General features: G+C 35.1%; 1 protein-coding gene across 1 annotated transcript; it reads left to right on the top strand.

Annotated features, from left to right (window-relative positions):
- Positions 1–7: 7 nt before the first annotated feature.
- LOC120636370 (mediator of RNA polymerase II transcription subunit 23) lies at positions 8–19,844 on the top strand. Its single transcript, XM_039907822.1, has 17 exons — positions 8–61; positions 143–402; positions 1,476–1,608; positions 1,992–2,174; positions 2,738–3,510; positions 4,504–4,904; positions 5,633–5,807; positions 7,319–7,488; positions 8,244–8,362; positions 8,742–8,929; positions 10,938–11,118; positions 11,804–11,949; positions 12,658–12,881; positions 14,846–15,085; positions 15,448–15,892; positions 17,487–17,693; positions 19,095–19,844. The coding sequence occupies exons 1-17, from the start codon at positions 20–22 to the stop codon at positions 19,231–19,233; spliced, it is 4,026 nt and encodes a 1,341-aa protein (XP_039763756.1). The 5' UTR covers positions 8–19; the 3' UTR covers positions 19,234–19,844.
- Positions 19,845–28,000: the final 8,156 nt, after the last annotated feature.

Below are 28,000 nucleotides of genomic sequence, written 5' to 3'. Positions count from 1 at the left end.
ATAATTAATAACAATTACAATGGCTGATACACAAGTAGCGAACATTGTAAATGAAATTTTGGTAAGTTTTGTCATGCTTATTACTTAAATTTATCCTTTGATTTATGTTCTATTTATCTCACAATTATTTTGAACGATTCAGGGAATTAATTTCCAGCGAGTAGAGACGGTAGAAGAAGCATTTAGTGGTTTCTTAGTGCATAAACCGGAAGAAGAGAACGAGCGGCTATCAATGTATCAAAAGAAATTAAGTGCTATCATGACTACGTCCAGTGCCGAAGTACAGGAGGCTGCAATCCGTCAGTACATAACACTGACTGCAGTACTTACCAATAGATACAAAATGAAACAGCTCTTAGGTATACTTGAAAATTTAGTGAATACAAACATTCTACAAGCACGGTAAGTATGTTACAAATATCTGTTTGGTTTTAATAAGGCAATTATTATTTTCGAAGGTCACAAAGATGCGTAATTTTGTGGGTTCAATAAGGAATGGGACAGTAAAAAGGCTTGTTTTTATTACACACTTCTAGGAAGACAACTGATTAATAATTTAAACACCATGCCTATATTATTATGTTAAAGCCATACAAAGCATTGTGTACCATTAAATATTAGCCTTTCTCTTTGAGAAATGATAAACTTGTTTAAGACATCCTTGTGTTCTGTTTAAAAATTATTATGTCAGAGATTTTAAGTAATAAAATATATGTAATATAATAAAATTTATGTAAAACACAAAATAAAACTAAAAAACAGCAGAAATTCATGCATAGCACAGTGTGATATATACTTGTGTGTTGGTAAACTAAACATACAGAGGAAATGATAGGTTTAAACAAATATTGTGTAAGAAAACAGGTGTGGGGTTATAGAGTGCAATACATGGGAACAAGAAACAAAAGCAGCAAGCAGGTATAAAGTAGGTTTTGAAATTTTCCATTCAATGTCTTTACGTCAAAAAGTTTGGCTATCCCTGTACTATGTTTTCTACTACTACTTCTTGGTTTATATTTACTCCTACCACAGAATCTAGGATATATGAATTTGATTTCATCTCCTGTCTGATGTATCATAATATGATTAAACAGGTTATATCATAAATGAAAAAGCAATTGTCTGTCTCACACTATCTACCTCACAGTCAAATCAAATGGTATCTAGGTAAATATAAGTGTTTCTTGAGGAGCCTAAACACTCCAAAAATATTTTCATGCAACATTAATAATTATTATATATATTGTCAATCAATAGCATATATTGAATCTACTGAAGGGTTTTACCATAATAAAAGCTCCAAGCAGACAGAACCTGTGGTGATCAAAGACATTCGCCCTTAGCCTGTGCTGTGTGGTTTTAACAAATCAGAAACAGCTGTTATCACCACCTCTGCTCCCACAGATGTCTTGCGAGGCATGTATGGGAATGTTACAGATATATGTATTTAATATACTAAATATAATTGGTTTCAGAATGTTATGTGACTGTATATTAACAAGTGAGAAGCTTATCTATAAAAACAGTGACTTTTGGATTGAATGTTTTTGTTTAATTAGAAGAATTATTGGTGGTGTTGACTATAAGGGTGTCAGAGAAATAATGAAGGTTTGTTTATTGAAATATATTAACAGATTTTTTTTATTACCAATAGGCTAGAACTTAAATCATACCTTGTGGAAAGCAATATATGAGGTCAAGGTTGAAGCAGCAGAGCACACTCACTAGAGTCCATCCTGTAATAGTAAACAGGCAACATTAAAAAGTCATCTTAATCAGCTTATTAATGTTCAACTGCTAGGAACATGTTTTCTCTCACATAAGATTAAAGGCATTGACATGGAGGCTGGCTCTTAACAATTATTACAAGATTGATTTAAACAATCGGAACAATAGCTTATGGCCAGCGCAATAGTGCCCATTCTTGTGATTAGGCTCTTATGAGGGAGGTGAAATGTTTATTTGGTAAAATGTTTTTTTTTAAATTCCAGGGCTGTAGAGAAAAGGCACAAACTTTACCAGTAAGATTAAACTCAAGCACGTTGCCTCAAATGAAGGCATTGTACAATGTAATGGAATATATTTTTGACAGGAATGCTTCCCTGTTGCCAGCTTATTTTATTGTCACAGAAATTCAAAAGGCCTATCCTGATAACAATCACTGGCCACATTGGGTACGTTTTGTATATTTTTAATCTTTAGCTAGCTTATATCCTGTCTTCAAATAGCAGTTCCTCTATGATTGCTTGAACGAGTATTATTGAGAGTGAAATGGTTAGAACTGATTACATTTTGGCACTCTTTGTTACATAATATAAGAGATGAAGATAGGGTAAGGGAGCAAGACAGTGAGATAGATTTTGAACTTTGATGTGCAACCGGAGTGGAGTATTAAGACTATATAATTCGTTTTTAATGATTTGTTACTTGGAAAAATTTGTTAGTAATAAACAGTCTCAAACAACAGTCTGTTTGATCCTAAGTTAAAATTGCTGATAGCTATGATAATTTAAAACCCAACCCTATGATCTTATCTGTATGGAAAGTATTCTATATCTACCATTTAATTTACCAAAAATCATAAACAGATTTTAAAGTGTTACCCAGCAGTGCATAATTTTTGATAGAGATAGGTACATAGTGTTACTGTAATGTTCCCCAATTTATATTGTTTATGAATGTTGTTCTTACATAAATATGCTGTGTGTGTAAAAAAACGATTTTTTCTGTTTCATAGAAACTGGCCAAGCTGCTAACTACATTTGTAGAAAGCTTCAAACCTTGCGCTCAAATGGTATCCATTATAGGCCACTCTCAAATGTTGCCTGTAGTCGAGTTCTCGGGATACTCAGATCATCTAGTTAACCCGTGGCGGCTAGATCCTGCTACATTAAGGTTTGCACTCAAAGGGAATTTGCCCTATGACGAAGATTTGCTAAGGCCACAGATCTCATTACTAAGGCATGTGTTGCAGCAACCTTATTCAAGAGACATGATGTGTTCAATGTTGGGCCTTCAGAAACAACATAAGCAGAGATGTATAGCATTAGAGGATCAACTAGTTGAATTAATGATTTTACCGATGGAGAAGTGCGAGCAGGAGAATGAAGAAGATGAAATGTCATCGACTCATTGGTGCTGGCTACATTTATCATCACAAGTTATCTATCTTATACTGATAGGATTTGCATCATTCCCTAATATTGTAATGGGACTTCACAACAAACTTATAGGTCATGATTTGAAGAAAGGCCGGGACCACCTAATGTGGGTACTCCTACAGTTTATTTCTGGGAGTATTCAAAGGAACCCGCTTGCAAACTTTTTGCCTATAATAAAACTCTACGAGTTGTTGTATCCCGAGAAGGAGCCTTTACCAGTACCTGACTGTGCGAGAGCGCATTGCACGCATCAAATGGCCGTTGTGTGTATATGGATGCATTTATTGAAGAAAGCCGAATCTGAACTTAAAACCATGACGTTACCACAAAACCTCAAAGTACAATATGAGTAAGTTTGTATTAGTAATATAAGTATGAGATAGTTTTGAAAATTCATATAAATTATATAAATAATACAGTTTGTGCAAATGTATCTCAACTTTACATTATTTGCATTTTTTCTCAAAGATGTTGTATCCCTCGTTTTGTTGTGTGAACAACGTGTCTCCATCAAATTTGAAGACAGACGGGTTGTTTTGGTCTTTTTGTTTGGTTATAGATGCCATTTTACATGGCATGTATCGTAACGGCAGATCAGAATACAGTTGTTACCAATAGCTACTTTGATTTAAAAGGGGTAAAGTTGAAATCCCCTTAGAGTGGTCCTGAACATCTCATGGTATCACTGTGGAACTCTCCTGAGTAGTTCCATTCCACATCGGACTCATTATATTTAAAGTCATTTGCCTGTCCGCTATAGTAATATCTGAACAATCCATTTTCTTTTTGAAGCCATGTATGTTTATAACTGAAACATGTTTGTTTGTAAACTTAATTGCACACACATAATAATACAGAAAAAAAAGCAGTAAAAAAACTTAACATAAACATTTTGGGTGCAAAGATTGACTTACCGCTATGATCACTTGATCATGACAACCTTTGGACAGAGGAAAAACTAATAACTATTAGATGTCCTTAACATGTAATTACATAATTAAAATAAATAAATATACTACGACAATACACACATCGCCACCTAGCCCCAAAGTAAGCGTAGCTTGTGTTATGGGTACTAAGATGACTGATGAATATTTTTTTTTATAAATAATATACATAAATACTTATAATACAGATAAACACCCAGACACTGAAAAACATTTATGTTCATCACACAAACATTTTCCAGTTGTGGGAATCGAACCCACGGCCTTGGACTCAGAAAGCAGGGTCGCTGCCCACTGCGCCAGTCGGTCGTCAATAACAATAATTCAATAATAAACGACATATTATATTTTTGCATAGATAATTTGGTATGATTGTATTTAACCTACCTTCCCAGATATCTCCAGCATCTAATGACATCGAGCAACACACCTACAATAATGGGTTCAGACTATCGCATAGCTCTGTTATGCAACGCTTATTCAACCAATCAGGAATATTACTCCCGGCCGATGGGCATTATAATCGAGTCATTATTTGGCAGTCAAAAAGCCATGCCGAATGGAAATCCCGCAACGCCTTTGCCAACAGCGCCTTTATCTATGTGTATATTGGATAGTTTGACATTGCATTGCAAGATGTCGTTGATACACTCAATAGTGTCGCATGTGGCGAAACTGGCACAAAATAAGACGAACATACCTGGCAGTAGTATGATGGCGCCAGCTCTTGTGGAAACGTACAGCCGACTGCTGGTTTACACGGAGATCGAGTCCTTGGGCATAAAAGGATTTATAAGTAAGTTTCAAAAGCACTTATAACGCAGTTTATTTTCTTACAATATTTATTACAGCAATATCACACAAAGTTATGTAAGGTCTTCAAAAGTTTAATATTTTTTTTTATGTGGTCTATTCATTTGACTATGGTTCTAACTATGACGAAGTATGATTATTATTATATAATAGATAGCTGTCCCGGCGAACTTCGTACTGCGGATCATTTTTTTTTTTTTTGATGAATGTTATTTTTTTATACTTACTATCCTACTCCGGTCTAAGAGGAATCCAAAAAATCAAATATCATCAAAATTGGTCCAGCCGTTCTTGAGTTATAAATGGTGAAACGAACACAACTTTCTTTTATATATATATTTTAAGCAGCTTTCGCTGATGATTTTGCTTTTTGTCTTTTTGATGTTGGTCTATTCAAGAAGGCATTTAACATTTGTATAACTCTATTGATGATAAAGCGCCTGGAAGGATTATATGATGCCTGTTGAAATCCAATTTTAAGACCATAGCCGTGCTTGGCTCACAACAAAAGAGGTCTTGAAAAATTGCTCGGTTTTTCAACAAAATAAATTACTTTCATTCAAAATCATATCGGGCACTGTTGTCAGTGGAGTATTGTCATTTTGTGGCATCTTCCTTCTTTTTGCATGGGTGTTGTGTCAGCCACGACCAGACCAGACCCAACAGTTGCTAAGACTGAAGCGACTGACAATATCATATCTTCTCTTACAGATCAGCTCCTTCCGAACGTGTTCAAGTCACATGCATGGGGCATCTTCCACAACCTGCTGGATATGTTCTCATACAGAATCCATCACATACAGCCCCACTATAGAGTCACTCTGCTTTCTAATATACACTCGCTCGCCGCATGTCCTCAACCCAACCAGACGCAGCTACAATTGTGGTGAGTATTCACTTTTATCTTTTGAAGTTATACTTCTTTTGGCGCGTTAGGGAAAAATGATGAGCGTAAATTTTTACGATGCGCGCGCACACCGTCACAAAAAACTGACACCCTGAATAACTTCAGGGTGTCGGTTTTTAGTGACAGTTGCCAAAGTCAACAAAGTAAAAGTATAATTATTTAATATTTAAATAAACTTAATTTAACTAGTTAATGCGTCATAATAAAACTCACAATTTATTTAATACCTTTTCTCTATTGTTAATGTAATTTTTTTCTGAAAACGTAGAATAAGGCGTAAGATAAAATTTTGGAAAAGATTTTTATCTTGTTACGCCAGAAAAGTAGAACCTCTAACGCGTGTACATAAGTACACACACGTTTTTTTTATACAATACTAGCGCATCCAGCCCGCTTCGCCGGGGTAGATTTTGCTTTATTTTATTTAAACAATAAACTTACAACAAAAAATTTTCATTCAAACATCATAAAATTTTTAATTTAAGTCTCATAATATATTAAATCTTTTATTTATCTCCGTATTCATTCTCTTCTATTCTCTTCTCGAGCGGGTGAAGATCATTATCTACACCCATGTACACCCAACAATAGAATATCATCATAATAAATAAACTCCAACAACACCAACCACTCTTTACAGGATTACTCGTCAGGTCAATCCGGAGATTCTCTGAAAGTTTCATTGAAATCGGTCCAGCCGTTTCGGAGCCTATACGGAACATACCCACACACTTTCTCTTTTATATATATACAAAGATAGATTTATTACAGCAGTACCACACAGAGTTGTGTAAAGTTGAATACTTATTTTTTTTTATGTGATCTTCTCATGGAGCTATAGTTATGTATGTTGTGCTTTTTGTCTTTTTGATGTTTTATTAGGAAATTAAGCTTAATTTGCTATAGTCCGCGAAAAGCAGGAGAATCTGTATGCTTCTATCCAATATTTTTGATGTTTGTCCGGTCTATTCTCGAACTGATTCAGTGATACATCTTCAGGGAAGGCATTCCATGTTACCACATACTAGCCAGAGATTTCCGCGTTTATGTTAAGTTTTTAAATATCCCGCAGGTTTGTTTAGTAGTAGAGTTTTTCGTATCGGAGCTCGTCTTAGTCTCTTCGTCATCTTAGTACCCATAGCATAAGCAACGCTTACTTTGGGGCTGGATGGCGATGTGTGTATTATTTACAATCACGTGGGTCATCTGCTTGGCACTATAAAATAATACTAGCTGACCCGTGCAACTTCGTCTGCACCAAATCGGTTATTACCGGAAAACACGAATAAAATGATATTTTCTAAAAATGAATCCTAGCCAGATCGATTTATCGCCCCCGAAACCCCCTGCATACTAATTTCATGAAAATCGTTTGAGCCGATTCCGAGTTTTGAATAATATATATACAATAATTGCTCGTTTAAAGATATAAGATATGTTTCCGGCAAACATGCTTGGCTATGTAAAATAAATTATAATTTCAATTTCAGCTTTGAAAGTACCGCATTAAGGTTGATAACCAGTTTAGACAGCTCTGGCGTACAGTTGCAAATGTCACGTGTCTTCTCCGAGCCCAAGTCGCTCGTCTCCAGCGAGAGCGAAGAGCTAAACCGAGTTCTCGTACTCACTCTCGCCAGGGGAATTTGTATGTCTGGAGCTGGTAAGTGAAAAATGTTTCAATGACTATTATACAGTCAGACTGCCTCGTTCGTCTACTGGTTATATTAGGTGAGGTAGTCCGGTAAAGCTGCGGTTTGATGGACTTCGCACACCATTGAGAAATTGTGTCATTGAGCCTTTGAACTGTTTTACTTCACCGTTGAAGCAAGTGATATTTTAATTGCTTAGTACGCACATCACTTAGAAAACTGCCACAATGAGAAGGGGTTAAGGTCGTAGTTCACCACGCTGGCCCAGTGCGGGTCGGTGGACTTTACTCACCTTTGAGAACGTCATGGTGAACTCTCAGGCATGCAGGTTTTCTTAAGGTGTTTCCTTCACCGTTGCAGCAAGTGATATTTTAATTTCATAAAACGCACATAAATTAGAAAAGTTAGAGGTGCGTGCTGGGATTCGAACTCGGCCCCCCAAAAGTTAAGTCGAGCTCTTACCTGCTACTGCGCCATCTCCGATTCTACGCTATCACCGAGCAACGCACGTAACTCTAAAAAATTTGAATTGCTGCCAATGCCGTGCACTGACTTTTTGATCGGAGCAGGCATAGAGCAGGGACACAGACAAAAATAGTAGGGTAGGTTAGGCAGTGCGTTTGTGTACGTATGAAGTGCACGCCACTCGGTACTGCCGGGGATCGATCTCGATGCCCCCAAAAGCGAAGCTGAAGCTTTACCTACTCGGCTTTCACTACTAATATATTGTATGGGAATATATAATCATATTGTTATAACTGCGTAGGTAATGACGGAGCTGCGGTGAAGGAATTGCTGACAACCATCATGACGAATACACCACATTTATGGTCACAGCACACGCTACAGTGCTTCCCGCCCGTGCTTGTGGAGTTCTTTTCGCAGGTAACACTATTATTTAACATTACATAGTATAAAACAAAGTAAATCCCGCTGTTTGTACTCTCAGATTTTTCAAGCTTCGCAATATATTTTTATGCAGTTTTCAGGAATAGATAGAGTGTTTCAAGAACACGGTTTATATTTAGTAAATATGCATATTTTGGCGGTGGAAAATATTCTGTTGCGGTTACATTGCAAAAGCTGGTTTAACCTTACGAGCAGCCGAATAATTTCGCCGAATACGCATAGTGGAGAGGATGCCTGATACGCCCAATACGAAAAGAATGTTCGGTGCATCTCAAATTTTTACCAGTTTAAACTATTATGTTTTTTTTGCCTGTGTTAGTGAAATCAGTAAATCATCAATAATATATCATTACAGAATCCTTCCCCTAAAGAGAACAAGCAACTACTCAAAAAGTCCGTAGAAGAGGAATACAGGAAATGGACGTCGATGGCGAATGATAACGACATTATATCGCACTTCTCAGTTCCCGGGACACCATTATTCCTTTGTTTACTGTGGAAGATGATCTTCGAGACCAATAGGATCAACCCTATTGCTTTCAAGTAAGTTACCTACTTCTTCATCACATCAACCCATTGCCGGCCCATTACAGAGCACGGGTTTAATCCCACAATGAGTAGCGGTTAAAGCCGTTGTCCACCACGCTCTCCCAGTGCGGATTGGTGGACTCCACACACCTTTGAGAACATTACGTAGAATGCAGGTTTCTTCACGTTTTCCTTCACCGTTGAATTAAGTAAAATTTGTATTCATTAAACCGCACATCATTTCACGCAGAACCGCATCGCACGCACGCAAGTTAGAGGTGCGTGCTGGGATCCGAACTTGGCCCCGACTCGAGCCACTACCCAATGCGCTATCACAGCTTTTCCTAATATTTAAATGCAATTTATCAAATGATTATCTACTAGCTGGTTACCGCATGTCACTTGTAATTAAAAGTCGTAAAGTTATGTTTTAAAACTTTATTTATTTATACACTTTATTTGTAAACCACGAAAAGAAAAAGACCAAGAAAGGAAAAGAAAAACTTAAAAGTAGGATGCAAAACGCGGCCTGATTGCTGTGTAGCGACGTCTTCCAGGCAACCTTAGGATTAGGAAAACCACGTATGGTACCATTTCACTATCGTAACTATATATGGTACCATTTCATAACGTAAACTATGCGATAAAACAATATTTTGTAAAAAGCATAGTTTAACTGCTAATGTTTTTTACATTATTAACTGCCTTATTTGTAAGGATATTCTCATTTGTAAGGATTATCTTATACCTAAAAATCGCAATTTAAATTCATATTTTAATTTTTTGATCTAATATGCGTTATTGTGGCGTATTTATAAGAGGCAGATGTATAGTCTCGTTGGCTTTTTCTTAAATCTAACAAAAACCAGCATTTTTGTACACATATTCGTGTATGACCATTATATGCAGCGCACGCGGATGAAACGGACAGACCTTGAAAGCTTTTCTTCTGGCTTGGTTACATGTAGGTTTGTTTCAGGTCTTTTTACTACTTCGCGATAAAGAGTATAACGATGGATTATTATTAAAATCGGAACATTAGTGGTACTATTTATGTTAATGATATGGACATAAGCTAGACTATAAGCCAGTTTAAACTGTAAAGCTGTTGAACCAAAAAAAGAGGAAAATGAGCCTTAACACCCACCCCTCAGGTGGACACAGCGCGGCACTTATTAGGGCGCGTTCCTTTCATGCCCTGTTAAATGTTGTTCCCTTTAGATGTGATGGATGGGAAGTGCCATCAAAGTGCCAAGTGTGAGACTTTCTTAACTACGCTTACTTATTCGATCGCGTGAAAGTTAACTACGAGATCTAAAAATAGGCTCAAACTATAGTCATTCACATAACACACATGCATAAACACACACACATGCACACACACACACACACATACATGCACACACACATATATATGCACACACACACACACATATATACACACACACACACACACACACGAACACGCGCACACACACACATATATATGCACAATCACACACACACGCACACTAAATAAGTCGCTGCATGTTTTATTGTTTGTTTGTTTGTTTTTAGATATTTTTTTTGTATAGAAAAGGAAGAAAGAAAAGAAATTTAATTAACTCTAATTCTTTTTTTTTATTGGCATTTTCTATGTTCTACTTTTATTTTATTGGTACTATACATTTATTGTTGGAGGTGAGCTTTAATTGTTGCGACACAGTTTATACTACTGCAACAGTTATCGTGGCACCATGTTTATTGTTTCAATTCTTTACCCTTACCAATATTCTGAATCTATAAAAAAAAATTATATGATATTAAAGGAGCGCCATCTAGTTACAATACCGGCAAACCGTTATTGTCGCTAGGTGGCGCTCTTTCAATACCATATAAATACTAGTACACACAGTATAGGTGGAAAATCACACACGTGACACACATGTATGTGGCACACATCTGCTCGGTCCATAACTACGAGTATATATATAAAAAAAGGTTTCAATAAATGTATAGATAAGTCTTAAACTTTTGTTTCCAGAATCCTTGAGCGAATCGGCGCACGCGCTCTATCAGCGCACCTCCGCAAGTTCTGCGACTACCTAGTATTCGAAGTAACGAACCCCGCTGGCGGGCCTCATATAAACAAATGCGTGGACGCAATCAACGACATCATCTGGAAGTACAACATCGTCACCATAGACAGACTGGTTTTATGCCTCGTGAGTATGTTATCAGGGTACTTGCCATTGCAGCTTAAAGCAGTTTTATTTTGACACTGTTGACGGTGTTTATCAGAGTTATATTTCTTATTTTGGTTCGATTATTTAAAAATAATCAAGCAATCATCCTTCCTTAAGCAATGGTATTAAGAAAGAGTTCCTTGCGGAATGTTTAATTGCACATTAAAATTTTAATATTAAAATGGACATCTCTACTTACTCCATTTTTACCTGAATTGTAATGCATTCAATATTTTTATTCCTGTTTAAATTTTGAATTAAGAAAAATACGTAAGTAAAACTGTCCTAAACTAAAACTATACACCCACATTCTATGTTTTCTCCAAAAACTATTATACATTATTACATAAACACTTAAAATGTTAAAAATATTCAATTCCATGCTAAAATACAATTATGGGAATTGTATTTTCTCCTCAATCGCTGAGTGATTTTGAGGTTTCCTATAAAGTCCATACTTAGTTACATACAAAGACTTGGAGTCACTGAGGAATTTTGGAAATATATGTGTACTAAACACGTATTTTGCCCGAATGGCCAACGCGTTTCAAGTTTTCGTTCGTTATGAAAGATTGTCTGAATGTTCTTAATTCTTGTATAGTAAGATATTTAAGCATGTACATCAATTAATTTACCTTGTTCTAACGATACATTTTTGTCCAAGGTCCTGCGTCCCAACCCTGACGGAAACGAGAGCCAAGTGTGCCTGTATATCATTCAACTGTTGTTATTGAAAGGTTCCGAGTTGAGGAACAGGGCACAGGACTTCGTTAAAGAGAACTCGCCGGAGCATTGGAAACAGAACAACTGGTAAGGTCAATTTATCTGTTATCTGCAATTTTTAGCATGATTGATCTTTCACCAAAATTAACACTGAAACTTAAACATAACCTAAATCTTCACTTTCTTTTACTTTGTATAAATTATCAAGTCGTATTAGAGCAGTAGTGAGTTTTAACTAAACTTTTTCCTATGAATAAGACTGCTTGTATAATCATTGGTCTAGGCTGCTTTAATCATTAATCAACGTTTTCAAGTTTCTTTAAATGATGATTTATGTTTCGTAATCGTTCGATTTAGTATTCCTCGCTCTCTTGATATAGTTTCCATTAAATAAAATAATAAGTATAAAGGGCCAGCCAGCGTTTAGGTTAAATGGTGGCAGTAGCGTCTCAATCGAAATATATAATTTGATTAACCCGCGCGTTTAATGTTTGGTATTGTGTTCAGGTTAAATTTCAGCTTTTTCAATATGGTTGTCTAGGTAAATGTTGAATATATGTAGAAAAAATAAGCCTATCTTTCTCCGTCCTTTTAAATAACTATATGATAAAAGACAAGCTGATTATGTTTACTTAATTAGGGCGTAAAGGAAGGACAAACAAACCCAATTTCGCATTTATAATATTTGTATGATGACGCCTTTTATTTTTAAATTCTTTATTTAAGTTCATGTGCGCTTACGCTTCGCCAAAACGCCATATCAGTATTAAAGAGCTTGGTAATTTCAAACTTCAGGTACGAAAGACACTCAGCCTTCCATAGGAAGTATCCAGAGAAATTCGCACCCGAGGAGACAAGCGGCGCATACGGTGGCCCCATACCTGTGTACTTGAGTAACGTGTGCTTGCGGTTCATTCCCGTGATGGATATCGTTGTGCATAGATATCTGGAGATACCGCAAGTTAGCAAGAATCTGGAGCAACTTTTGGAGCATTTGGGCTACTTGTATAAATTTCACGGTAAGTTATTATGTTTAGATGCTTTCAATGATAGACATCTTAATACCAAGTCACTTGAAATGTTTTGTGGGCGTCAGCTGGTCGCCCCGAACGTGACTCAGGGCACACGAATTGTTATTTGATACTAGAAAAACATTTGTAACAGTCAGTGATTTTATTGTCATTTTTTAACAATATTGCCTCTTACACTCTAACACAACTAGTGTACGCGGTTGTGTTTTACTCCGAGCGCATAGTATTTCCACTCCCAGTTTCCGTATCACTAACTGCATCTGGGAGCCGTCGTTCGGCGACAAGTGTTTTCTATACGTTAAGTCCTAAAGGGCGTTTCTATTGTCTTGGTATTAAAATTTCAATGCTTTCAATCGATCTATGTGTGCGCTGAGTTATATAGCAGGGAGATTACATTAAATGGCAAAAATCCTCCTCCTAAACGACTTATTATCAATTTTAGGGTAGGCAGTGCTTTAGTGCATGTATGAAGTGCACGCCACTGTGTGCACAAGTGTGGTAAACCTCTAGAAGGTACATGTATACACATATCAGAGGATTACTCTCTAAAAAAACTGCAAATTCAAATATGTACATACATATTTAAATTTGCAGTTTTAATTGAATGGTGGAACCTCAATAGCGTAGCTAATTTGGGTCGCCAATACCGATTAACGAAATCGGGCCAACACATAAGGGCGAATTTTTCATATTCCGTACCTGTAAATGATTCAAATTTAAATAAATAAATAAATATAGTACAACAATAAACACATCGCCATCCAGCCCCAAAGTAAGCGTAGCTTGTGTTATGGGTACTGAGATAGCTGTTGAATATTTTTATGAATATAATACACATAAACACTTGTAATATACCGATAAACATCCAGACGTTGAAAAAAAATCATGTTCACCACACAAACATTTTCCAGTTGTGGGAATCCAACCCACGGCCTAGAACACAGGAAGCATAGCAAAAACACCAAGCAAATACACCAAATATACCGAATTCCTTCCTTTTTCATATTAAGCAAAACCGTGAGTTCATTACGCCAAATGAGGTTACGCTACGCAGAAAGTTTGGTCTTATTCTTAAAGTCTGATGAATTCTTATTTTAATGTTTGTGATGTGTGGACTAGTTGTTGTTGTACAGACATTGGATAGAAGCAGGCGTTACTTTGCGGATATATTATGAAAATTAAGCTTAATTTGCTATAGTCCGCGAAATGCAGGAGGATCTTATGGTGTAATTTTTTAATTTATTCAAGTCAAACTTAACAATTATTCATTGTAAAGTCAACATCTCCTGAGGATGCTCCGGTTTCGGAGCGAAACGTGCGTAGAGGGTACATTGCCGAAGATCTGTTTATAAATTGCACAAAACAGATTATCCTGCTTTTCGCGGACTAATATAAGTTTAATTAATTAAGTAATTTTCATAATATAAGTTGCACAGACAGGTCAATAGCGCAATTTCTGATTACTACATTCCGATAATCGCAATTGTCGGTATTGGTTGAATAAACGGTATTCTCGCACAAAAGCGGAAGCCAGAAGTTTCGTTCATTACCATCTGAACATTGTCATTCTACTACAATTGATCTCTATCTATCTATAGATTCGCGTAATTTTTGTAAAATAATTTGTTTAGTTCAATCAACATATGTCAATTGGTATACCATAATTGTACGTGTTTTTTTGTGCACAATAAAGTATCAGCTTTCCTTATTAATAAATTTAGTGTAGCATTAAATAGTTATTTAGTGTTTTGTCACGTTACCACATTTTAAGGTGATGTCGGATAAAGTTTTCATTAAAAGATTGCCTGCAAGTTCCAGTCGTGAACTTTTAGGTTTTCGTCCTTTGCATGCCCAGAATTTTCTTTACTTACGTGCTGTATGTATTCCTTGATGTTATCCGTGCGATGAAATTTTACTTCTTCTTCTCCTTCTTCTACTCCTTCTAACTTTAGATCGTCCAGTAACATTCCTCTACAACACACTTCACTACTACGAGTCGAAACTGCGAGATAAGCCACTGCTAAAACGGAAACTTGTAAACGCTGTTCTGGGTGCCTTGAAGGACGTGCGCGCAAACAACTGGGCAACGACTGAATCATTCCAGGGTTACTTGTCGAATAACGAATTGGATGTGACGACTTGGACCCCAGACCTCAATTACTACTTGAGCTTGGTTAACCGAATGGTTGATAGTATCCTTTTGACAATGCGTTTTAATCTATTTATTTGTTTTACTACCGTTTTTATTATTAATTTATACAACGTGCAACCGAATTACGAAGTAACGTTGTAGGATGCATAAGAATATTTCATACGGAATCAACCTGTAAAAGTATTAAATCAAAAGAACCATATTTGGTTATACGTTAATTAACATCATCCTATGAATGAGAAGCCGAGCTTAATTCGATCGAAAACGAAGCGATGGGTCGGTGTATAATGAGTAGAATTGCGGGTGAAAATTACTTTTTAGGGGTTAATAGTAGTAGCTAGAAGATAGATAATAAGTCACTTGAGTAACGTTAACGACCGATTTCCTTAACCAAACATAAAGCAATGACTGGCAGCTCCCCATTCCCGGCCACGGACTGGCGCTTCAACGAGTATCCGAACCCGTCTGCGCACTGCCTGTACGTGACATGCGTAGAACTGATGACCTTGCCGGTGATGCCAAACGACGTCGCCAACAGGCTTCTCGAAGTGGCGACAAAAGGATTCGTCGTCATCCCAGCGACGAAACTCCAGTTCTGGATCAACACAATCGGAATTATCATGGCTGCATTACCTGATCCCTATTGGACCGTCATCCACGATAAAATTTACGAGTTGATAACTAGCAGCGAAATGCTCGAATGGCCGCATCCATACACGCCGTTCCAGTTGTTTAACATGAATACGACGAACGACGCGATGTTGGAGAACAAGTACAGTATGACGTTGGCGCTGGCGCATGCGATATGGTATCACGCTGGTGCTGGACAAATCACGCAGATTCCCACGTGAGTTGGTTTTTTAATATTTTACTATTTCATTACGTACATTATCGCCAAGAAACCCTTCTCATTATGGGATGAGACCTGTGCCCTCTTGCAAGCAGGTAATTGGTTGATATGATGACTATCGGTAGTATTCGACGGCCGATTGGCGCAGTGGACACCGACCCTGCCTTCTGAGTTCAAGGCCGTCGGTTCTATAGCCACAACTGGAAAATGTTTGTGTGATGAACATTCATGTTTTTTAGTGTCTGGGTGTTTATATGTATATTATAAGAACTTTTATTTATGTATATCTATATATATTATAAAAATTTAATGTTGGTTTGTGTACGCTTCAAAAACTCTGATCTGCTCGATCTCACCGATCGAGCTGAAATTTTAGCATGATATATAATACGCATCAAGGATTGTTTTTATCTATTTTTCTCAACCGTTCAATCACAATGTGTCACAGCGAAGCGTGGCAGTTATTCATAAAAATTTTCATCAGTCCTCTTAGTACCCATAAAACACTAACAACTTTGGGGCTATATGGCGATGGTATGTATTGTCGTAGTATATTTATTTATTTATTTAAAAATACATACCCAAATTAGTGTTCTAATTATGCTTGCAACGACGCAAATCGTTTCAAGAACTGTCAATGTTCCACACTCAAAAGTTCGCGCCTAGATACACAATATACATATATGAATAAAAATAAAATAATCCTTCATGTGTGTGCGCAACTCGCATTCGGTTGGTTTTTCTTGTTTCTTCGTAAAAAAATGGTTCGGATAAAATATGTTATGGCAAGGATACTTATACCCGGTTGCACTAATGACGAACAAGGCAATGCCTAAGTAAGTAACGCCTAATCAAAGAATATTCTTAGGCATACATTAGCTAAGCTTAATCTTTCACCAATCGATTTTCACTATGCAACTCATATAACCTAACCTTGAGGTTCTTGCCACAAGGTATGGTATTTTGTGTTTGTATTATCATATTTATAATTTTTCCTATGGATTTAACGTTATTAAAAAAAAGTGAATTTATATTTTCTTCATCTGTCAAGTGTCAATTTACGAGTTCCCAAAACATTCCGCACCGCCGTATCTGTGTCTTAGCGCCTATCGTCGTTTGTCATTCAAGAGTTGGTGAAACATTTTTTTTCTCGACGCATCACCCAAATGATTAGGCATTACATGACGTACATGTTGTTTTCAGAACGAATTGTAACGGTAAGTACAGAATATACAAGTTTAAGATATGATTTGAGGGAACAATGAAATTATTAAACATAAGAATAAGAGGCTTTAATAATAAACTCAAAAATCAGTTATTCATATCAACATCTCCCGAGGGAGCTCCGGTGACGAAGCGAAACTTGCGTAGAGAGTACGAAAAGAAGATCTGTTAGATGTATAAAGATTGTAAAAAAAAGACCTTTTCCTCAGAATACGTTTGTTTTTATCAAACAAGTAGTTAAACTTAATATCTTAAATAATTCTTTCTTTAATAATTTTAATTTACATTAAATAGCAATGAAATGATCGTTCAAGTTATGAAGCAGTTATAATGGTGGTGTTTATAAATTTATCGCATAAAATTCCAGGTTTGTCAAAGAGAAATTGACCCCGGAGATACATACTGAGACCCAGCTTCTCTTCCTATGCCATCTCGTCGGGCCATACTTGCAACGCTTCAATTCGGACGTGTCGCGGGCGGTCATGGAGATAACTAAGACACTGTACGAACTATTGGCCCATATCGACAAGATTCAACCACATCTGCAGTACATCGATCCGGTCTGCGATTTGCTGTATCCTTTTTAAATTATCAGCGACACTAAATTAAGGGTGTACAAAATCCCTTTTAGGAGTTGTCCGGAAGTGCAGTATTCTCTTTTACTGCACAACATTTTAACTACAACCTTATATAATTTATCTTAAAAGCATTAAAACTTTTACAACGCAAATAGGCTATTTCAGTGTAACATTTTGTGATAGTCAGTTAAATCCAGATAATATTAGTTTTTTTCTCTTTATCGATAAGCTGCTCAAATATCCCCATTTTGAGAGAGAGTTAAGTAAGTCTTTATAGTATTTAGTTCCATTTTTGGTATTTTTAACTTCTGTTTTTTCTCTGGTCTGGTCTGGTGGGAGGCTATGCTCGTGGCTAGTTACCACCCTACCGTCAAAGACGTGCCGCTAAGCGATTTAGTGTTCCGGTGCACTGTGCGTAGAAACCGATTAGGGGTCTGACTACCATACTCCCTAACAGGTTAGCCCGCTACCATCTTAGACTGCATCACCACTTACCACCGGATGAGATTGGAGTCAGGGGTTAACTTGTAGTAGAATAAAAAAAGTTGTCTACCAACGCTGCGTTCACCCGTGCGAGGTCGCTATTCCAGCATCTTCGTACCCCAACCGAGCCATGTTCCCCGCGCATTGCCACTTTAGCTTCGCGACACTTTGAGCTATGACGGTAACTCTGTTTCTTTTACGGATCTCAATAAATGAATTTTATGTATATATATATATATATATAAATACTCATATATAATTTAGCTGTATATTATGTAGTCTTAGTATATAAAGTATATGTAATGTAAATCAATTATTAATTTTTGATTTAAATATTACACTTTCCCTTTCTCAGTACCTAACATGCATCATCAACCAAAGGTTGTCTCGAGTAGATCGCTGCAAGCGATATATATTTATTTACCTTTTTTTTTGTTTCATTTGTTTTGTATGTGCAACAAAGATTTTCTATGTTGAATTCGATTACTACGATAAAAAAAAATCCTTTGCAATTTATTCACACTGCGGAAGTGTAAGTTCTGAAAAGTAGCCTACGAGAGATTGAGGTGGATGTAGAGTATCAAAACTATTAGGACAAATGTAAGGTTTATTATTTAGTTTCCATGGTAACTAGAATAGGTAAAAAATGTATAACGTTTTCTATATCACTCTGTCCTATATATTTATGTGTTTGTTTCTTTATCTAGATATTATTCGCTTTTTTTGGTAACTTAAATAGGAAAAAAAAACAGACGAAATAGTATGTATATTTCTGTCTCATTCTTTGCCGGCTTCATCCTACACATTGTATTTGTGTCTTTTACCTGTCGATTTTTCCGTTGCATCCGGTTTGAAATCACAACGATTCTAAAGAAGTTCCACTTTAAAAAATACTTTCCTCAACCCACAAACAGATATCACATAAAATACATGTTCGTCGGAGACACGATGAAGAGCGAGGTTGAAGGAGTGATACGCAAACTGCGCCCGGCTTTACAAATGCGCCTGCGTTTCATCACTCATCTTAACGTCGAGCAAATCAATACCGCCTAGCAAAACGACTACTACAGCTATACGCCTTCAAGCTCGAGCTCGAGCTCCGAATAGTGGCCTGCTGTAGTCCTAGGAGTGTTATGGATTGTTTTAGTTGCGGAAGTGTTTGAAAGTGTAAAACAAAAGTTCAAAAATCAAGCAATAATATGAACCTGAAACTATGTTAACTATACGTTATGTTATGTATAAAGGTTGCTGCATGCGTAACGTGCTACAAGTGGATGTTGCGGAGCGCGGGAATTTATTGTGGAACTGTTGAGTATAATGAAACAGAGCGCCAGAAACGGATTTAAAAAAAAAATCGTTGATGATGTGAAGTGCTGAACATTACCTAAGGGTACCCATTTATTTATTCATTCATAAGACACGCCAGCAATTTATTGTGACAGCACATAAAAAAATAACAGTAGTAGAATAACAATATCTGTCTAGTGCCATTACATCAATCAATTATAGGTGCATACACATTATCATTATGACATCTGGTCAAAAAAAAACTAAAATAAGTATTAAACTAACCACTATTAGAAATTATGATGTATATACTAAATATACTACAATGGCAAATTGATAAATAATATTGAATAAAATTACAATTTATAAAAAGATTAAAGGAAGATAAATATTTCATTCAGATAAAATCTTCTTTCTAAAGCTTTCTAGGATATCGTGAAAGATTTCAATCGTGCTGAATATTACCTAAGGGTAATAATCAGCAGTTAACGGTAAATATACCTAACGACAGTAAATAGATAAAAGCTTAAGTTACTAGCGTTAATTACAATTTAAAAATCTTTTTTGCGCGATTATATCATGACACTATAACGTATAAACAACATGCAAGACGTGAATTAGAACGCCAATTATTTTCTCCCCATGACATACGTATATATTTTAACGTAACGATGTCTCAATAGGCTCCCGTCCCGTTCTTTCCGACTTGAAACTTATGCAACGTCCTTAGTACATATTGTTACTCGTTATCTATCTATATCCATGTGATAAAATGAATCAAACCCATAGCAATATACTCTATGAGTAGCTGTTATTAGAGAATTAATACTTAATCTCGTATATTAAGAAGTATTGTTTTTATTTCAAATCTAATAATAGAGGGACGGTCTTAACGTTACCAAACTAGATGGCGCCACAGGTATCAAAGTGAAAGCATTGGGACAGCGGGCCCTACATCGCGATATTTATTTATTCATTCATAAGACACGCCAGCAATTTATTGTAACTACACATACAAAATTTAACAGTATTAGAATAACAAGATCTGTCTAGTGGCATAACATCAATCAATTATAGGTGCATACAGCATTATCACTATCCCTTCGGTTAAAAAAAAAACTGAAATAAGTATTAAGCTAACCACTATTAGAAATGATGATGTATATACTAAGTGTATTGCTATGGCAAATTGATAAATAATATTGAATTTAAATAAAAATTTATAAAAAAGATTTTAAGGAAGACAAGTATTTCATTCAGATACATTTTTCTTTCGATAACATTCTAGGGTATCGTGAAAGATTTCAATGTCAGGGTTGGTCAGGCTGTCGTACCTCTTTACTAGACGATCAATTGAGCAGAACTGCTTAAATAAAAACAAATGGTGCCTTGTTGTCTGGGAGTCGAATAAACTTCAACCAAGTTTTCACAAGTGAGCGCGATATACACGACTTTCAAAGACCAGGTCATCTAGGTTGGTAATTTTGAATGACGCAACAGTTAGCAATAATCATTAAATATATTTTTTTTTTTGTGCAAAGTCGTGTATTTATGAGGAGAAATATGTCCTGCGACACATTTCGCTAGAGATGTCAGAGACATGTGACATGCCACTGATATGTTATTAACATTATGCGATTTGTTCCTTGAGACACGTGTCGCAGAATATTTCGTTCTTTTGCAGCAATGATGAGCATCTCAAAATGTTAAAATTTACAGAACTTTTTTGATGATTAAAAATATTTTCAAAAAACAAAGAATAGCGCTACAATGTGACCATGCCTCTACCGTATTCAAGCAATACCTTAATTAGAGCCCAAAAATATTTTCTGTACTTAAGTTATAATTAAACAAAAAACCGTTATTTTTTTGTATAGTTGTCATACTTGTCGCAAATGAGCGTTTTGTCTCCTGATTAATACGCGGCCATAAACACAAAATTACTTGAACGTGTTGTGCAGGGAGCATTGTGAAAAAAATTGCCATAGTTTTAGACCTGTTAACTTGTTTAGAGATTTGTGTACAGCAAAATTGACACCAATATGTGTTAAGTTGATCGCGCAATGCTACAAGAGGCATACACTTTTCATTTACATAGAATGCAAATGACGTCAGCAGTGTCTGTCAACAGCATTCGATTAACAATGTATTAGATGTGTAATCCTATATAAATTAAGACTCCAACTTCTTTTTGCACAGTCACTAGGTAGAAAACTAATATTGTATGTAAATATATAGCCCAAATCCACAGTAACATCTTATTTTTCACTGAAATTTATTCACGATACGACAGCATATCTAATATATTATTGATCGTAGCGGTAAATAATTAGTATAGAAAACTTTTTCACTTTGAGTATAGTGTTAACAAGCTGAAGTATGCTTTAGAAAATATGTTAAAACTAAATCGATTATTATTTTCGAATCGAATCTGATATTACTTTCTTGACCTTGAATTATATATGCACATGAAATTAACCTTCAGCTTGTTAACATTTTGTTCCAAGCATATGTAGAAGCGTACCAATCTCCTTTACCATTAGCTCGCTAGATCAACGAAAGTTTTTCCTTAGGATATATAATAATAACACTAATAATTTAATTAAAGTAATATTGTCTTACAATAAGTACAAATTTCCAATGCAAGCTGACGAGGGCTAATGTTTTAAGTTCACTACATGGCATCACTGTTTCGGTGGACTGGAAGCCAACGAATGAATTCGATCGACCACTTCATGTTCAGTTTTGCTTGCTTACATGCCATAAGAAAATCATTTTTATAGAGAATAAATTTATTAATATAGTATGCCACACGCCATAATTGACAATACCTTAGGTGCAAGTCAGGTTACAATCTGGTGCCATCCCGGCGCTTCCAATACATTAACAGGAGCGCAATAATAACACTTGTCATTGTAATATTTGGTACAATGGACCATGTATATGTACGTCTCCGATATTTATCAGAAAGTATGAATGAGAGAGCCACCATAACGATTTTGATGATAGGTAATTTATATTTAGTAACGTTATGCTCTTATAGTTTAACTAAATACTTGTATAGGTATCTTTTTACGAATAAATAAAAAAAAACTAAATATTTAGCTCGATCGTTCAGGTACTAAGGTCTCATCTAGGTCTGCACCTAACCCCATCTAGTGAATTTAAGCATAGTTCTCATAGCTGCGCAGTTCATCGGAGTTTACCTTAAAAGCAATATAAATGTTACTAATAATATTTGCAGTGTGCAAGAGAACGAATGTCTATTGACAGAAACTATATTTTGATACTAAATAAACCAATAGTTTTTTTGTTGTCGGTATCAAGCATAATGCTTGAGAAGAATAAATAGTTGCATATATTTTTTGAAAAATATAGGTAGGTGTGACAGACAATGACAGTGAAAACACATACTTGCACTTTGCATTCTATTATATTAGGTGTCGCATAAAAAGTGCACTCGCAGTTGAAATTTTAAACTAATTAGATGCAATTGAACAGGAACTGGCAGAAATTTTCGCGTGACCTGTTACGAAAAAGCGTTACGTCGATTGAATAATATACTTTTTGTTTTGGAATGCCATAAAGTTAGTATATATAATAGCAAATACATTTGTCACAGGATTGATTAAATTCTTAAAATAATAGCGGTTTTGCACACCGTTTTAGGATTTTTTTTTGTTATTCATTTAGTAAATTTGATTGAATACTAATTCACGCCTACATATTATGTCGTATCTTTCAAAATGTGTATAATATTTAATATTTGGTGTAGCATGTAGCATTTTTGATTGAGGCATTTATTCTACTTATGTTTAAAATTAACGGGGTTTGCCACAAACAAATTAATAGGGTTAGGTTTTTGTTATGAACACACTACATCCTTTATTCACATGACTAAATACCAGTTCAATATAAATAAATACCCAGGATACAAAGTAGTGCAATGAGGATTTGAACTCTAGTCTTTTCTTAAGTCACCAACTATATAAATATAAACCATTAAAAAAACCAAATTACATTCTGGATTGTAGAAAAGAAATAATGAACCTCTTTCCCTCAACCGCATACGTATTCTACGTGTAATAAACGTTATACATATAATATAAAGAAAAATAGGACGTAAAACATTCTAATGCAATTGTAGAAATTCGCAGTAAGCTGCAAATTCTCTTTTTATGGGACACCACTCATACAAATTTATATTATTGTAGATTTTTGATACTTACAATTACTGGTACTGTTAACGGTTATTTAAAATAAAACGAAATACTTCTAATTAGTATCATGTAGAAAAATCATCATAAGAAAACCATATTCGTTCGCTCGTAAATACAATTATACTCCATTTTTTCTAACCTGTCTCATCATGTATCTAAACCATTGTTTATGTCAATCGATTTTAGTGTAAAGTATGTTTTAAAAATTGAGAAAATTACTATAAAATATAAAATAAGAAATAAAATAAAAATATATTAGTTAATGTTTTTTTTTTTTTTTTTTAATATACTTTACACTTAAAAGTAACAAAATGTTATTTTACATTATAAGACTTAATAGCGCCGAAGTCAATCGAAACGTCTTAGAATCTATGTAAATAAACTTGAAACCATGAAGGTTTAGAACTGAGTAATATGCGTTGTGGTAATGCTGATAAGGCACGATACGATACGACATAACTGTTTATGTTGTAAATATACCAGTGACGATATAGGCATCATCTCCATGGACGGCAAAAACGCAGCAATAATCTAGTCTCGCTAATAAGTAAAATTTTGCTACTCATATAGTAGCAAAATTTTACTTATATAGTAGGCAATACTATGACGATATATTTTGACATTTTCCAAAAAAGTTTCAAGAAGCAACAATATGCTGGCGGAAATATCGCTGCACCGTGAAGTTTTTCCAAGTATAGGAACTCTTTAGTATTTCGTTGCGATTCTCTAGTCCATGAAGATGATGTGGTACTTCTCACAAATATTCTGTTATAATAACATATTTTTATATGCGTGTGCTTTATTAATTTTAAATATTATGCTTCTTTTTAAAGTTACTTTCGTGTAACAAATGTTATAGGTATAACGTTAAAACAGTTTAATAAGCAATAATGAAAAAAATTTTTCATACTTCAGTAATCACAACTGATTAATGCAATAATTGTTATTTTTTATCACAAATCTAATTTTATATTTTAATATAGCATAGACTAAGAATAATTAGTAAATTAAGGTTTTATTTTATATGACATTTAATTAAGATATACAGCTTACCGTACCACGCTATGATGTGGCTGAGTCAGATTTAATTTCACGTTCCCGTCGGAACTTGACATATATACATACGTAAGCTAAATTTTCGATACATTGAGCCGAACTAATATCAAGATATAATCTTAAGCTGGCTCTGTTTATAAATAATCGTAAGAGATAAGGTTGTTTTATATTATTTTGTATAAATGCTTCAGTAATATATTGTAATTTTATTGATTACACAGTATACCATATATCACTATGGGTTTTTACATGTCAACTAATTTTTTTTTACAGCAATTAATTTTGTATTTAGAATACTGATAAAATGGTGCAGATTCTGTTGAACTAAATTTGCCGATGCTACACGATAATCTTATCGTCAATTAAAACTAGTGCGATTATTTTCTCACCGGTATGCTGTATAGTAGCGCTGTTTTTTGCATGCCTATTTTATTTAGAGTATTATGTAAAAGCGGATTAGCACATTTATTACTTAGAACAAAGTCGAAATCAAAACTGTTATCTTTGAACAAATAAATAGAAGTCTATTTGATTATGAAAATAGTAATTAATTATTTGATTGTATTATGATTTAAGACTAGTAGGTTTAATGGTTATAAAGTTTAGGTATACTTGTATACCTCATAAAAAATGTAGTTTAAACGCCAATATTATGCTGCTTATTTGTTATATACATATCCCAAGTAGAATATGTGAGGACTACTGTAAAAAGGTGCTCGCTCTTTCGATACCACACAAAGCGTCTCACAGTTGCCACAGGGTGCCAAGTGTGAGACGTTTTGTGTGGTATCGAAACAGCGCCACCTAGCGGTTGTTCGATACCATAGAAATTGTAGTTAACTTCGACACGATGGAATAAGCAAAGGATGGTAGATAATATATAATAGGTAGAAAATAGGACGTAATGGCCAGAATGACCACTAAGACCCAGCGTATGTAAATTACAGACCTATGTAGTTATAATTGAGGGCTTTTAATAACAGAATGGCAGCATTGTATTGAGTAAATATACATCACTGATATAGGATTATTTTGGATTTTGAGCACATAATTTATATTCATGTTCAATATCATTTTAATGCATTTTTAATATATTTGTACGTGAAATTTCTTTGTATTGCATTGTCAAAAGTCAGCCTTGATTTTCGGTGACTGCTCTGGTGACTTTTACTGAAAAATGTAGGGCGATAAAAATCAATTAACACTTTAGCGAATTGACAAAATTAAATGTTAGCTAGTTAACATTTGTTCTTCAATAAAGATGTAATTGTTATTAAAATAGGCTTAATTTTTTTTGTGTTGTATAGATAATATAACAGTAAAAAGAACCTAACTGACTGATTTTATGATTGTGTGTTGTGTTGTGAGATGAAACCTGCCTTTACAATTATGAATTTAATAATGTGCCTATTAGACTACACGATAAATAGGGCATTAAATAAGAACCTTACTAGTGCTACAGAGATGGTATGTGTACACTACTCTGACTTTAATTACACTTTGCTAATTTAGGGCCATAACTGAGCGAGTGCTCAATTTATCATGTAGTATTATCGGCATAAAAAACTTAAATAATTATTGCTATTAAATAATTGTATTATGTTAAAATGTTATGGTTTTATTTTCTTACTCAAAGAACCCAAAAAATTGCCGCTAAAATGGCGCTATTTTTTGTAAAAAAAACTTGTTTTTCGGTGATGAAGCAGTACATTATTCAACAAGTACGGTACATTTCTCGGCATCCTTATCGCGCTCGCTTACAGTTACATAGTCGATTTTCATCACATTTGCGAGGAAAAAACAAGTATAAACTAACTTTTTCAGAAAATAACTTGCCATTTTTGCTGTTTTCCACTCGAAAGTTTCGTGAATACAGTTGCCAATTTTGGTGGCAACAGTTAAACCTTAGAAATGGCTTGTGTGATTGGCGTTTTGTTTATTTTGGCGGTTTGGAAAACATATATAAACTCCAAATGAATAGCTGAATAATCGAAATAGACAAATACGAGATTACGTCGTACGAGGTTCGCCGGGTCATCAGTATAAATGTTAAGTTATAAAAAAGCAAATGTGTCATCCTCGTTAAGTATAAATAACTATCTTATGATCTTATTTAGGAGCTTCGAAAAGTCCCTTCTGGATAGCGCTAGCGGTCGCTGTAAGGCTGATTTATAAGGGCCCTTTATCTGAGTATAACTCGGAGAGATACGAGTATAACTAACGTTTTAGCGGCAGTTTCGCCGGTTTCGCAAAATATCGATACGTATGCATGTAAAATTATTCTTCAGTCTCAAGTTTAGGTAAAAACCAAGAAAGGCCATACTATCCATGGCGTTAAATTTCCTGCGTACGATTTTTTTATGACGTAATAGTACATTACGATACTAGTGTGCTGTGTTGATCCTTACAATCGAGGCAAAAATACGATAAGTGAACCGAGAGTGTAATGATCTATTCAAACACGTTACATACGATGTTTTTCAACACCCTTAAGAGGAAAAAAAATATTTTTCCAACGCGTTCTTACAAATCATCTTCGCATTTTTGCTATATATATATGATATTTAAAATCTCGATGGCCATCAGGTATATAGATTTCTCTCTTTGTAGATCTGGGTTTCCCAAGACTGTCAGTGGCGTTTCGTGACTTGATTTGTTTTTTTTCTTGAAGTCCATATTTTTGCTTTACAAAGAATAAGCAGGTGAAAACAACGGCGCGAAAGAAATCGTCATACTTATAACCAATATTAAAAATATAACATTTATTCGAAGCATAAGTGAATATTTTTGTACATATAACATTATTTATTGTGGACTGTTAGTATGTTATGAAAATGTTAAGTTATCACAATTAAGAAAGTTAATACAATCATTACTTCGTTCAAGAAATTCGTAGGTAGCTACAATTTTTAGCCGCATAAAATCTCTTTGTTAATACATAAAAAAAAACCTTGAATTCGTGGATTCACATAGCGAGGCGAGGAATGGATCGGATGGGAAATAATTATTGGGTTGTGATGTACATCACGATCTCACGCTTCGGTAGCGTTTGTATACGGAGCCCTAACATTTATAATTTTAAGTGCCGTGTATCTTTCTTTGTTCAGTAAACAATAAATAAAACTATCTATAAAATGCAGTGTGGTGACGGCAAATAAAATTTACTGTCACCTCTTCCTGCGGGTGACGTACGAGGCGACTAAGGGAGATATATAATATAACGGAGAAAGAACAGCAGCTTTCTCTGCGTTATTACT

Source organism: Pararge aegeria, chromosome Z, assembly GCF_905163445.1.
Source record: "Pararge aegeria chromosome Z, ilParAegt1.1, whole genome shotgun sequence".
NCBI lineage: Eukaryota > Metazoa > Arthropoda > Insecta > Lepidoptera > Nymphalidae > Pararge > Pararge aegeria.
Note: the sequence above shows the minus strand (reverse complement) of the source record. Positions and strands in the feature narration are given on the sequence as shown.